The sequence below is a fragment of the Xenopus tropicalis genome, chromosome 8 (assembly GCF_000004195.4).
Source record: "Xenopus tropicalis strain Nigerian chromosome 8, UCB_Xtro_10.0, whole genome shotgun sequence".
NCBI lineage: Eukaryota > Metazoa > Chordata > Amphibia > Anura > Pipidae > Xenopus > Xenopus tropicalis.
This window is the reverse complement of record NC_030684.2, coordinates 18195985-18211341: the sequence shown is the minus strand read 5'-3', so window position 1 is coordinate 18211341 and position 15357 is coordinate 18195985. Positions and strand designations below refer to the sequence as shown.

The following is a 15357-nucleotide window of genomic DNA, read 5'->3' as shown; positions in this document are numbered from 1 at the left end:
TAGCCATTTATTTATTTAGCCCCCACTTTCTGCCCCGTCTACCTGTGCCAGCATCCAGCATTAGTGTGTAGCCATATATTTATTTAGCCCCCACTTTCTGCCCCGTGTACCTGTGCCAACATCCAGCATTAGTTTGTAGCCATATATTTATTTAGCCCCCACTTTCTGCCCCGTGTACCTGTGCCAGCATCCAGCATTAGTGTGTAGCCATATATTTATTTAGCCCCCACTTTCTGCCCCGTGTACCTGTGCCAGCATCCAGCATTAGTGTGTAGCCATATATTTATTTAGCCCCCACTTTCTGCCCCGTGTACCTGTGCCAACATCCAGCATTAGTTTGTAGCCATATATTTATTTAGCCCCCACTTTCTGCCCCGTGTACCTGTGCCAGCATCCAGCATTAGTGTGTAGCCATATATTTATTTAGCCCCCACTTTCTGCCCCGTGTACCTGTGCCACCATCCAGCATTAGTGTGTAGCCATATATTTATTTAGCCCGCACTTTCTGCCCCGTGTACCTGTGCCAGCATCCAGCATTAGTGTGTAGCCATATATTTATTTAGCCCGCACTTTCTGCCCCGTGTACCTGTGCCACCATCCAGCATTAGTGTGTAGCCATATATTTATTTAGCCCCACTTTCTGCCCCGTGTACCTGTGCCAGTATCCAGCATTAGTGTGTAGCCATATATTTATTTAGCCCCCACTTTCTGCCCCGTGTACCTGTGCCAGCATCCAGCATTAGTGTGAAGCCATATATTTATTTAGCCCCCACTTTCTGCCCCGTGTACCTGTGCCAGCATCCAGCATTAGTGTGTAGCCATATATTTATTTAGCCCGCACTTTCTGCCCCGTGTACCTGTGCCAGTATCCAGCATTAGTGTGTAGCCATATATTTATTTAGCCCCCACTTTCTGCCCCGTGTACCTGTGCAAACATCCAGCATTAGTGTGTAGCCATATATTTATTTAGCCCCACTTTCTGCCCCGTGTACCTGTGCCAGCATCCAGCATTAGTGTGTAGCCATATATTTATTTAGCCCCCACTTTCTGCCCCGTGTACCTGTGCCAGCATCCAGCATTAGTGTGTAGCCATATATTTATTTAGCCCCCACTTTCTGCCCCGTGTACCTGTGCCAGCATCCAGCATTAGTGTGTAGCCATATATTTATTTAGCCCCCACTTTCTGCCCCGTGTACCTGTGCCAGAATCCAGCATTAGTGTGTAGCCATATATTTATTTAGCCCCCACTTTCTGCCCCGTGTACCTGTGCCAGTATCAAGCATTAGTGTGTAGCCATATATTTATTTAGCCCCCACTTTCTGCCCCGTGTACCTGTGCCAGCATCCAGCATTAGTGTGTAGCCATATATTTATTTAGCCCGCACTGTCTGCCCCGTGTACCTGTGCCACCATCCAGCATTAGTGTGTAGCCATATATTTATTTAGCCCTCACTATCTGCCCCGTGTACCTGTGCCAGCATCCAGCATTAGTGTGTAGCCATATATTTATTTAGCCCCCACTTTCTGCCCCGTGTACCTGTGCAAACATCCAGCATTAGTGTGTAGCCATATATTTATTTAGCCCCACTTTCTGCCCCGTGTACCTGTGCCAGCATCCAGCATTAGTGTGTAGCCATATATTTATTAAGCCCCCACTTTCTGCCCCGTGTACCTGTGCCAGTATCAAGCATTAGTGTGTAGCCATATATTTATTTAGCCCCCACTTTCTGCCCCGTGTACCTGTGCCAGCATCCAGCATTAGTGTGTAGCCATATATTTATTTAGCCCCCACTTTCTGCCCCGTGTACCTGTGCCAGCATCCAGCATTAGTGTGTAGCCATATATATATTTAGCCCCCACATTCTATCCCGTGTACCTGTGCCAGCATCCAGCATTAGTGTGTAGCCATATATTTGTTTAGCTCCCACATTCTATCCCATGAACCTGTGCCAGCATCCAGCATTAGTGTGTAGCCATATATTTATTTAGCCCCCACTTTCTGCCCCGTGTACCTGTTCCAGAATCAAGCATTAGTGTGTAGCCATATATTTATTTAGCCCCCACTTTCTGCCCCGTGTACCTGTGCCAGCATCCAGCATTAGTGTGTAGCCATATATTTATTTAGCCCCCACTTTCTGCCCCGTGTACCTGTGCCAGCATCCAGCATTAGTGTGTAGCCATATATTTATTTAGCCCGCACTTTCTGCCCTGTGTACCTGTGCCAGCATCAAGCATTAGTGTGTAGCCATATATTTATTTAGCCCCCACTTTCTGCCCCGTGTACCTGTGCCAGCATCCAGCATTAGTGTGTAGCCATATATTTATTTAGCCCGCACTTTCTGCCCTGTGTACCTGTGCCAGCATCAAGCATTAGTGTGTAGCCATATATTTATTTAGCCCGCACTTTCTGCCCCGTGTACCTGTGCCAGCATCCAGCATTAGTGTGTAGCCATATATTTATTTAGCCCCCACTTTCTGCCCCGTGTACCTGTGCCAGCATCCAGCATTAGTGTGTAGCCATATATTTATTTAGCCCCCACTTTCTGCCCCGTGTACCTGTGCCAGTATCAAGCATTAGTGTGTAGCCATATATTTATTTAGCCCCCACTTTCTGCCCCGTGTACCTGTGCCAGTATCAAGCATTAGTGTGTAGCCATATATTTATTTAGCCCCCACTTTCTGCCCCGTGTACCTGTGCCAGCATCCAGCATTAGTGTGTAGCCATATATTTATTTAGCCCTCACTTTCTGCCCCGTGTACCTGTGCCAGCATCCAGCATTAGTGTGTAGCCATATATTTATTTAGCCCCCACTTTCTGCCCCGTGTACCTGTGCCAGCATCCAGCATTAGTGTGTAGCCATATATTTATTTAGCCCTCACTTTCTGCCCCGTGTACCTGTGCCACCATCCAGCATTAGTGTGTAGCCATATATTTATTTAGCCCCCACTTTCTATCCCGTGTACCTGTGACAACATCCAGCATTAGTGTGTAGCCATATATTTATTTAGCCCCCACTTTCTGCCCCGTGTACCTGTGCCAGCATCCAGCATTAGTGTGTAGCCATGTATTTATTTAGCCCCCACTTTCTATCCCGTGTACCTGTGACAACATCCAGCATTAGTGTGTAGCCATATATTTATTTAGCCCCCACTTTCTGCCCCGTGTACCTGTGCCAGCATCCAGCATTAGTGTGTAGCCATGTATTTATTTAGCCCCCACTTTCTATCCCGTGTACCTGTGACAACATCCAGCATTAGTGTGTAGCCATATATTTATTTAGCCCCCACTTTCTGCCCCGTGTACCTGTGCCAGCATCCAGCATTAGTGTGTAGCCATATATTTATTTAGCCCCCACTTTCTGCCCCGTGTACCTGTGCCAGCATCCAGCATTAGTGTGTAGCCATATATTTATTTAGCCCCCACTTTCTGCCCCGTGTACCTGTGCCACCATCCAGCATTAGTGTGTAGCCATATATTTATTTAGCCCCCACTTTCTGCCCCGTGTACCTATGCCAGTATCAAGCATTAGTGTGTAGCCATATATTTATTTAGCCCCCACTTTCTGCCCCGTGTACCTGTGCCAGCATCCAGCATTAGTGTGTAGCCATATATTTATTTAGCCCCCATTTTCTGCCCCGTGTACCTGTGCCAGCATCAAGCATTAGTGTGTAGCCATATATTTATTTAGCCCCCATTTTCTGCCCCGTGTACCTGTGCCAGTATCAAGCATTAGTTTGTAGCCATATATTTATTTAGCCCGCACTTTCTGCCCCGTGTACCTGTGCCAGCATCCAGCATTAGTGTGTAGCCATATATTTATTTAGCCCCCACTTTCTGCCCCGTGTACCTGTGCCACCATCCAGCATTAGTGTGTAGCCATATATTTATTTAGCCCCCACTTTCTGCCCCGTGTACCTGTGCCGACTTCCAGCATTAGTTTGTAGCCATATATTTATTTAGCCCCCACTTTCCGTCCCGTGTACCTGTGCCAGAATCCAGCATTAGTGTGTAGCCATATATTTATTTAGCCCCCACTTTCTGCCCCGTGTACCTGTGCCAGCATCCAGCATTAGTGTGTAGCCATATATTTATTTAGCCCCCATTGTCTGCCCCGTGTACCTGTGCCAGTATCAAGCATTAGTTTGTAGCCATATATTTATTTAGCCCCCACTTTCTGCCCCGTGTACCTGTGCCAGCATCCAGCATTAGTGTGTAGCCATATATTTATTTAGCCCCCACTTTCTGCCCCGTGTACCTGTGCCAGTATCAAGCATTAGTGTGTAGCCATATATTTATTTAGCCCCCACTTTCTGCCCCGTGTATCTGTGCCAGTATCAAGCATTAGTGTGTATCCATATATTTATTAAGCCCCCACTTTCTGTCCCGTGTACCTGTGCCAGCATCCAGCATTGGTGTGTAGCCATATATTTATTTAGCCCCCACTTTCTGCCCCGTGTACCTGTGCCAGCATCCAGCATTGGTGTGTAGCCATATATTTATTTAGCCCCCACTTTCTGCCCCGTGTACCTGTGCCAGTATCCAGCATTAGTGTGTAGCCATATATTTATTTAGCCCCCACTTTCTGCCCCGTGTACCTGTGCCAGTATCCAGCATTAGTTTGTAGCCATATATTTATTTAGCCCCCACTTTCCGTCCCGTGTACCTGTGCCAGGATCAAGCATTAGTGTGTAGCCATATATTTATTTAGCCCCCACATTCTATCCCGTGTACCTGTGCCAGCATCCAGCATTAGTGTGTAGCCATATATTTATTTAGCCCCCACATTCTATCCTGTGTACCTATGCCAGTATCTAGCATTAGTGTGTAGCCATATATGTATTTAGCCCCCACTTTCTGCCCCGTGTACCTGTGCCAGCATCAAGCATTAGTGTGTAGCCATATATTTATTTAGCCCCCACTTTCTGCCCCGTGTACCTGTGCCAGCATCCAGCATTAGTGTGTAGCCATATATTTATTTAGCCCCCACTTTCTATCCTGTGTACCTGTGCCAACATCCAGCATTAGTGTGTAGCCATATATTTATTTAGCCCCCACTTTCTATCCCGTGTACCTGTGCCAGCATCAAGCATTAGTGTGTAGCCATATATTTATTTTACCCCAACTTTCTGCCCCGTGTACCTGTGCCAGCATCAAGCATTAGTGTGTAGCCATATGTAAGATCTTCTGATTTCAAATACAGTTAGGCAGAGAAGGAGTTAATCAGAATTGAACAAAGTTATAGACATACAGTATCTGCATCGCATTTAGCCATGACCTTTCAAAAGGATTAGTCTCAGATATCAGCTAGCCAGCGTATGTGTGAGTGACAGAACAGATGCATAGAAAAAGTGATCTTATAGTTTCGGTCCGTTTAAATGTAAAACTACATTCAGGCACCGTATAATACAAAATACCTCTCGTTGTTCTAAGATATTATGTTAAGCATGCTTGTGTGTTGTGAATTATATTTAATCATATTTAAGTTATATATTTTATATTCAGGAGTAGGAATTGTACGCTATTTTAAATATCATATGGAATATGTGTATATGTAACGCCTATGAGAAATCCATTTCACGGTCTCGGGCGACATCATGCGGATTTCTTACATTATGACAGAATGATGTAATGTAACGCTTTATAAGGGTAAAATAAGATGATTGGAGACACAGGGCGGAGAAATATACGTAATTGAGAGTAAATATAGTTCCTATATGTGGTAATGGATAGAAAAAGGTATATAAACCAGCTGTCCTAAGACAGGGCAGATCTCACGTGGATGAATTTCATGGAAGCCTGCTAACATCACTTTCCACGCTACGGAACATCAAAGATCTCCTGTGTCCAGAAACAACGTAAGAAAGACTTTGCAACCATTGAACTCTTGGGACTTTGAGCCAAACTTATATTCTCCGTATGTATTAGCTGTCCTATGGAATAAAGCCTTCCTTGCTCCTGATACTTTCTACTCTGTTTCACGTCGAACCGATAATAATCGACTGGGATTTAACAATTAATGACGAGCCTAGCCTATGACTGATTGCTGTGCATTCCGGAACGTTATCCTCTCTCTGTCACGGTAACTTTAAAGCGTATCTTATTCAAGTACCCTTTAAAGGGGGGGAGGGCTACTCTCTGCGAGGAAACGGAATTCAGCATCAAAAAGAACCTGGAAGAACAGAAAAAGTTCAGGATTTTTCGGAGGAAAGCGGAAAAATTCGGTGATCACCGTCGGAGGGAATTTGACCCTTGGTACCAAGTCCTCAGTCTAAAAACTTGAGAGACGGCGTCAGTCTTGAAGAGCGCATCAGGACGACGACAGGACAGGTAATTATAATTATGGAATTGATAAATAAGTTTGCAAATCAAAGTAATGTGATTTATAAGTTCATGTCAAATGCTGATACTGATTCAGATTTATGGCATAGTCTTTACCAACAATGTAGTGAAGCAAATACCCTACTGGACCGTAAGTTTATTTGTCCAAACAGACAGAGGCTTAAGTTACGAAATATTTTGAAGATGATTCAGATTTTTCATAATATGGTTTTTAAACACGATCACAGTCAGATGATTTGCTCTAATCTACAGAGAAATGACACAGAAAATGACATGCATGAATGCTCAAACTGTAACATCTTAATGGACCATATTTTAGAATTAGAGCAACAGATAGCAAATGCTGATGAGGTTAAGTTAATATGTGCAGGCAGAAGAGCCCAGGCTTCAGGGCAAGATGAGGAAGGTGGGGAGGAGCTAGAAGAGCTAAATGATGCCGAATCTGCCCAACAGAGGAAGCGTCAGCTCTTGGACAAAGCCGCTAAAATTAAGTTAAAAATTCACGATCAACTAATGAAAATCCTTAAAGATATACCTGCCTATAACTTAAACAAAGATACTTTCATTAATGCAGACATCCTTGAATCAAATTTAAACAAATACAACCTTTCTGATTCACAAAAGAATCAGATATTCAAGGTGTGGCTCCCCACACATTTCTCTAGACGTCTAGTCCCACCCATAAGTGAGCCAATAATAGAGGCAGGACAGACTAGACACGGTACCAAAAAAGATAGGCTCCAACAGTTAGTGTACCTTACTACAGGGGAAGAACTCCCATCTTTAGAGGTAATTGAAACCCTAAAAACATCAGCAAATGAGGATCCATTTGCATTTTTGGTTGTTTTTGAACAAGCCTACAGACTTGTTATGGGTCTAAAACAGGACGAAACTCCAGAATCTATGATTTCAACCTTTGTAAAAAAATTCAAATATCTTGACCCAGCAGCGGCAGTTTTAGTGTCTAAAATGCGCACGCTAGAGGACGCTGCAACTTTCATAGACAAATATAGAAGACAGCTCAAATTAAAACCCAAAATAGCTGAAGTCACTCAGGTAACAAATAGAGTTATGTCCACCCCCGAGACAGGCCCAAAACCCTTTAAAAGACAGGGCACCTCTGCAACAGGGCTGCACAGCCTAGTCTGCCATAGGTGTCAGAGGAAGGGACATATCAGAAAGTACTGCAGAGTACCAGTCAAAGATTTACCACCCAAGGGCGTTGGGAGGGATAATGGGGTTACAAGTGCAGCCTCAGCCCCACCTGCTAATATTCCAGTGGCACGGGAATCACCCTATGCACCACTTCTGAGGCAGGTCAGGGAATTGACAATTAACTCTGGTGCACAGCCTGTCCTCAATTCACAGGTATACCCAGAGGAAGTGGTCAATCCGCAATGACTAGAGGCCCCCACCTTTCACCCCCTACAATACCTCAGCCCCCTATCTTTGGACGGCTCAGGAAGGCCTTACCTCCAGGCCATTTTAGCTGGAATCCATACAGAATTGTTAGTTGACACCGGGGCTCAGTTAAGCATCATAGGTAAAAAGTTGCCACTAGAAGCTGATCCAGCAGCACCTAGTTGTACTGTTGTCGGTTTCAACGGAAAGGGACACACGACTGCAACTATGTTCGCAGACGTTCCTTTAACCATCCCTGGGTACTTACAGACCAAGGTAGATTTCTGGTTTTGTGAGGGTGCAGACAACATTCTGGGAACAGATGTCATGCAAAAGAGGGGATGGATTGTTGATCTAGGCAACAAGGCGATCTGGAAAGATGCCCGAGGGAAGAAACCAGTTGTGATTGATCCATCAGAATATGGCCACTTGAAAACTGTATGCTCCACTGAAATTACGGTAAAGGAGTTTCAATGGCCAGATACTGGGGATAATCAAGTTCTCACAGAGCTGGTACACAAGTTTCCAAATTTGTGGGCCCAATCCAAAAATGAGTGTGGTCTAATGGAAGGTGTACGGGTTAACATCCAAGGAACAGATCCCCCTCCACAAAGACAGTACAGACTCCCTCCTGAAGCGATAGAACCTATAGGACAAATTATTCAGGATCTGGAAAAAATAGGAGTAATTACTGAAACAACCTCCAAATGTAACAACCCCATATGGCCAGTGAAAAAACCGGACGGGTCATGGAGATTAACCATTGATCTAAGAATGTTAAATAAACATACACCACCCCTCACCCAGCTTGTGGCTGAGATGCCTGACACAATGTCAAAAATCTCAGCTACTGCAAATTGGTACTCAACCCTGGACATCAAAAACGGGTATTTCAGTGTAGAACTCGATGAGGGATGTACCTATAAAACGGCCTTCACTTTCCGCCATAAACAATTTGCCTTCCGCCGACTAATCCAAGGTTGGTCCCTCAGTCCCACCCTGTTTAATAATGCCCTTGCGGAGAAATTAGCCACGTTCTCACGCCAAGAATGTCTCCTCCAATATGTGGACGACATTCTACTCCAAACGGTAGATAAACAGGAACATTTGATTCTGTTAGAAGAATTGTTCACGATACTCTCTAATGCAGGTTTAAAACTTCATACCACTAAGGTGAAGTTACTACAACCAGAGGTCCAATTTCTGGGGATCCAGATAGGCCCAGGTTACAGGAAACCCTTACAGGAAAGAAGCAAAGCTATTGCTACACTTCCTGTCCCAACCTCACATAAGGCCTTACGTCAATTCCTGGGATTGTTAAATTTTTCCAGAGAATTCATAGAGTCCTTTGCAGAAAAAGCTAAACCTCTCTATGAACTCTTACAGGGTAACCAATCCACTTTTGGTGACTGGGGCCTAGAACACCAGGAAGCATTTGAGACTCTCAAAAGAGATCTCCAAATGGCTCCTGCATTGGCCACAGTGGATCCAGCTGCTCCCTTTGCATTACAGGTACACACATCCGATGTTTCTATTTCAGCTGTAGTGTTACAACTCCAGGGAGAAAATTGGAGACCGGTAGGATATTTTTCCAGGCTGTTGACCCCAGTAGAAAGAGGATTTGAGGTTTGTGTCAGACACCTTCTAGGAGTCCATTTTGCGGTAAATGCATCCGAACATTTGGTAGGATTTAAAGAAATTTGTTTGCAAACTCCACACACCCCATTAAAGCTTCTCCTTGAGAGAAACATTCCGGGCGTGTCTAATCAAAGATTTGCACAATGGTTAATTGCCTTATCAGGGAGGCAAATCAAGGTCGATCACAAGGCAAAATACATTCTTTCACAACTCATGCAGTATGAGGGAGAGATACATGAATGCCTGGTAGATGCAGAAGAAACCTTACCAATCCTGTTCCGGAGAGAGGCAAGTACCACCGATGAGGCAGTATTTGTAGATGGGTCCAGATTTTTTGCAGACGGTAACTACTACACAGGTTATTCTATTTGGTACCCAGACAGAAATCTTGCAATTAAACACAAATTGCCAGGATACTTTTCTGCGCAAAGGGCAGAACTAGAAGCAGTAAAAACAGTCTTAGAAAGAGATCTAAGCGAGGGAAAACACCCCCTAGTCATCTATAGTGACAGTTCCTACGTAGTCAGATCCCTGACAGATCACTTAGCGGTATGGCAACGTAGAGGATTTGTAGATGCCTCCAACAAGACACTTACACAAAAAGAGACACTAGAAACAACATTTAAAACTTGCCATGGAAGCACCACGTCTCTATGCAATTGTAAAAGTGCCTGCTCACAAGAAAGGTGAGGATCCCCTTATCGTAGGAAACACAATAGCTGATTCCCTAGCCAAAGAAGCAGCACTTAATGGAGAGGAAGTAATGCCCAAAACACCCCTCACAGTCTCTCCAGTTAAGAAAGCAGACACACGATTTCCCTCATTTGAAGAGGAGCAAGCGAAAGATCCATCTCTTAATCCTCAGGTTGACCTAACATTCCCCTTTATTCGTGAGAATGGAATGTTATTTCATGACTTAAACGGGAAATTGCGTCCTGTGGTTCCTAAACACTTACAAATACCATTCACAAAATACAATCACGAAAGTTTAGGCCACATAGGACAGAAAAAGCTTTTGGAGGTATTAGAAGAAAAATTTTACTGGGAAACAATGAAAGACACAGTAGAAAAGGTAGTAACCTCTTGTCTCATCTGTGCCCAAACCAACCCAAGGCCTAAAGGTCAACGACCACCTTTACAGCGTGTTCCACCCGCAGACGGACCATGGTCCACACTCCAAATAGATTTTATAGGTCCTCTACCGTCAGGTAAGTATGGGCTTAAGTACGCATTGGTAATAGTGGATGTGTTCTCAAAATGGGTTGAAGCCATCCCCTTAAGGAGGGATGACGCACAGTCTGCAGCCAAGGCCTTGTGGGAACATGTGTTTTCCAGGTGGGGTTTTCCACAAATTTTAGAGTCCGACAGGGGAACCCATTTTACAGGTCAGGTGATGCAAGCGACCTGTGCGCTATTGGGCGTCGCCCAACGCTTTCACCTACCCTATCGACCGCAATCTTCGGCTGTCGCGGAAAGATCTAATCGCACCCTCAAATCCAGATTAACAAAAATGTTACTGGATAGAGGAAACACCTGGGTGGACGCACTACCTGCGGTCCTCCTAAATGTCAGAGGAACCACTTCCTCCACTACAAAGTATACACCTTTTGAACTCATGACAGGAAGGCAGATACCACTAGTTTTTCCAAACGAACCTTTCTTGTCTACACCACAGAGGGATGCCATTGCAAAATCAGAATGGTTGAAACTTTTACAGGAAAACTTGGCTACCATACTCCCACACGCCGCCTCTAACATGCAAAAGATCACTCCTCCAGAATTTACAAAGTTTCAAAAGGGGGGGATGGTAATGGTTAAAACCCTGAGAAAGGCGGGACCCTGGTCCTCAGGATGGGAGGGACCTTACACAATCATAAACAAATTAGGTCCGGTAACATTACAGGTACAAAGACCTTCCGACTCAGTACAAAACAGGCGTAGACAACAAACTTTTTGGGTCCACGCGGACCAATGTAAATTGTATGTTCCAAAAGAATGATACTGCTTTGTTTTAACAGGAAACAGGAACCTACTTGTGGGATTCCAACATGAAAACAAGGAAAAAGAAATCATGCACAAGACAGATCTTCTTCATTACAGCCATCCTTATTATGATCGGGATAACAATGGCCTCAACAATCACCAACCAAAAGATTCCATCAGAAAGAGTCCGGAGAGAAGAACCGGAAGCAAGAGAAGAACAAACGGAGGCAAAGCCCACAGGAAAAAACACGCTTACTAGGAGAAATCCTAGAGGAACAAGGACCAGAAGAACCAACGGAAGTACAAGGAGAACTATCTCTCGGAACTCAATCAGGTCCAGTTTTGAAATTCTGTGTAAGAATCCCTTTTCTTCAAGGAGGACAAATCCGGATTGATATAACTTTAGGGCCTAGAGCCAAATACAAATGGATGAAAGGGACGTATACATATGAAAATAACACTCAATCATGGGAATGTAATGTAGACGACTTTGCAGTTTGGACACTAGAAATTAGAGGGGAACAACCACTAACATTTAGAAGTAATCCAGACTTAGGGGAAGCTCACATATCGAAACAAGGCACCCTTAACCCTCTTAACCTTTACTCGTCTAGAATTTGGATGAAACAACTCAGACCAGAAAGACCATCCCAAGATAGGGAAGCAGGAGACAATACTGTAGGAAGAGTTTGGGAGATCCAAGCGGATAGGGGATTAGAACCCATAAGCATACAAATGTCATTCTTAGAAAGTGATGTTGTCTTTCCTGAAATCAGGATATGGCCAGAAAAAGTAGAATTGCAGGAAGACTTGTCTTTAAAACTAAGCTGTGGTACACGGCTGAGTTTACCTGCAGAGGCCACAATATCCTGGATTCGAGGAAAAGAAGATCTAGGAAGCATTACTTTTGGTTCACAGGTGGTCATACATCAAGGTATTATGGGTAAAATAGAATGGTCTGATCAAACACTCAAATTTAAGTCCAAAGCGCTGACACTTGCAGATCAAGGTAACTATGAATGCTGTATTTCCATTCAGAATAAAACTGCATGTAAATCAGCTAAGGTAACGGTTACACCTCACCCACGTAACATCTCTTGCTCAGGACAAAGTTTCATACCATCAAGCCCTTTCCAAATTAACCATTTTCACTCAAAACCCCTTCTAAAAGATGGGCAATTTATTACTATACTGTGGCACTTTAATCGGTCAGAGTGGAAAATTTCCACACGATACCCACAGTGTAGGCCTCATTTGGTGAATATGGAGAAAGGAATGGACTACTGGTTTGGAAACAGGGAACATAACATACCCAGAGCAAGGAGAGATGTCATAGGAAAGATCCTAGGAGGTTTTGGAACCGTGGGATCTGTAATGAACAGCATGAGCATTGGCTCTTTACAGAAAGACTTAGAAAGTACAGGTTTACTAGACAGCAAGGGTATTCACGTCCAAAGGAATTTGAATCAAATCTTAAATTCCATGGTTGTCAAGACAGCTTCTGTTCTGGGTCCTTCAGTCCTACACCTGCAGGAAACAACCGTGGGGCTCTTGAAGAGTTCAAATATAGCTGAGGTAGCCAGAGCCTGCATGGAAATTCAAATTGAATATTCCACAGATCTTAAAGTCACTGCACAGGCCCTGCACGGAGGAATTACACCTTTAGGAATCCGTAATAGCTTACCAGAGGAATACAGAATAGCTTTAAACCATCTTGATCTTTGGATCAATAAATGGATGGGTTGCAATGAAAAAGAATGTCTAGGCACTTCACTAATCCCACTAGCAGGCCAAGAACTACCTGTTTATTCCATGGCTATCTTAGGAATACCTGTTAGTAACAATCAGTTGTTGTTTTATAAGTTACAGTATAAAGATTTTATTATACCATCTGTAGCAGCTGAACCCGAACAAGTAGATTTATCTGCATGTTTGCATTTTAGTTCAAAAGTCCTTTGCACTCCATATCAGATTAGAACGGTTTATCATTCATGTTTTCATAACCAATCTATGTGCCCCGTTCAAGTTGAAACTATTAAATCTACATATGATCTAGTCACGCCTATAAACAATGATAAGATCTGTTTTCAGGTGATGACAAATGATGAAGAGGTAAAAGTATTCTTTCATTCATGCACTGCCACTTCTAAGCTCAAAAGAGGGCTCTATTGTGCCCAAGACGGTCCAATCGAAGTAGTGCTGAGGAATGTCAGAATACCGGTCCCTAAATACCTTTCCAGAGATGTTAATAGTATTCCAATCCAATTTAACCTATCACAAGTCAGTGAGTTTCCATGGAAAGAATGGGCAGCACGACTAGAACAAGATCAGGGACTATTGCACTCACTACATAAGCAGTTGCATGAAGCTGAAGTTATCTTCCAACACGAGCAAGGGAATTTAGAGTTAATCGAACATGATTTATCAGGAATGTCTGGAATGACATGGTGGAAAAAATTCTCAAAATCGGTTCAATCTTGGTCGCATACTTCCGCGGGAACCGCAGCAACAAATTTTATGTTGCATCCATTTATCATTCTATTGTGTGTATGTCTCATTTGTATTTTTATGCAAGTTTGTTTAATTTGTAAAACAAAAAGCATGTATCGCAATTTAAGGCGGAGCCTAGAACAGGGCGAATTAATTTTAAGGGAAATGATTATTCGAAAAAACTAACTCTGTTCTGTCACGAAGCGAAAGGGCCATGAATGTGTGAGTGAATGTTGACTTAGTAATTTCTTTAGAATTCCAAAAAGAAATTAAGGGGGGTTTGTAAGATCTTCTGATGTCAAATACAGTTAGGCAGAGAAGGAGTTAATAACAAAGTTATAGACATACAGTATCTGCATCGCATTTAGCCATGACCTTTCAAAAGGATTAGTCTCAGATATCAGCTAGCCAGCGTATGTGTGAGTGACAGAACAGATGCATAGAAAAAGTGATCTTATAGTTTCGGTCCGTTTAAATGTAAAACTACATTCAGGCACCGTATAATACAAAATACCTCTCGTTTTGTTCTAAGATATTATGTTAAGCATGCTTGTGTGTTGTGAATTATATTTAATCATATTTAAGTTATATATTTAATGTTCAGGAGTAGGAATTGTACGCTATTTTAAATATCATATGGAATATGTGTATATGGAACGCCTATGAGAAATCCATTTCACGGTCTCGGGCGACATCATGCGGATTTCTTACATTATGACAGAATGATGTAATGTAACGCTTTATAAGGGTAAAATAAGATGATTGGAGACACAGGGCGGAGAAATATACGTAATTGAGAGTAAATATAGTTCCTATATGTGGTAATGGATAGAAAAAGGTATATAAACCAGCTGTCCTAAGACAGGGCAGATCTCACGTGGATGAATTTCATGGAAGCCTGCTAACATCACTTTCCACGCTACGGAACATCAAAGATCTCCTGTGTCCAGAAACAACGTAGAAAGACTTTGCAACCATTGAACTCTTGGGACTTTGAGCCAAACTTATATTCTCCCGTATGTATTAGCTGTCCTATAGAATAAAGCCTTCCTTGCTCCTGATACTTTCTACTCTGTTTCAGTCGAACCGATAATAATCGACTGGGATTTAACCACCATATAATTTATTTAGCCCCCACATTCTATCCTGTGGTACCTATGCCAGCATCCAGCATTAGTGTGTAGCCAATATATTTATTTAGCCCCCACTTTCTATCCTGTGTACCTGTGCCAACATCCAGCATTAGTGTGTAAGCCATATATTTATTTAGCCCCCACATTCTATCCGTGTACCTGTGCAAGCATCCAGCATTAGTGTGTAGCCATATATTTATTTAGCCCCCACTTTCTGCCCCGTGTACCTGTGCCAGCATCCAGCATTAGTGTGTAGCCATATATTTATTTAGCCCCCACTTTCTGCCCCGTGTACCTGTGCCAGCATCCAGCATTAGTGTGTAGCCATATATTTATTTAGCCCCCACATTCTATCCCGTGTACCTGTGCCAGC

At 43.3% G+C, this 15357-nt stretch overlaps 1 protein-coding gene across 1 annotated transcript; it reads left to right on the top strand.

The window, feature by feature from the left end:
• The first annotated feature begins 5179 nt into the window (after nt 1-5179).
• LOC108648307 lies at nt 5180-14805 on the top strand. The gene is made up of 2 exons (XM_018096551.2): nt 5180-6327; nt 11397-14805. The coding sequence occupies exon 2, from the start codon at nt 11791-11793 to the stop codon at nt 14035-14037; it is 2247 nt and encodes a 748-aa protein (XP_017952040.2). The 5' UTR covers nt 5180-6327; nt 11397-11790; the 3' UTR covers nt 14038-14805.
• Nucleotides 14806-15357: the final 552 nt, after the last annotated feature.

Coding starts and splice junctions, on each gene's coding strand:
- LOC108648307 (XM_018096551.2), top strand. CDS start 11,791: ATGAAAGGGACGTATACATATGAAAATAACACTCAATCATGGGAATGT.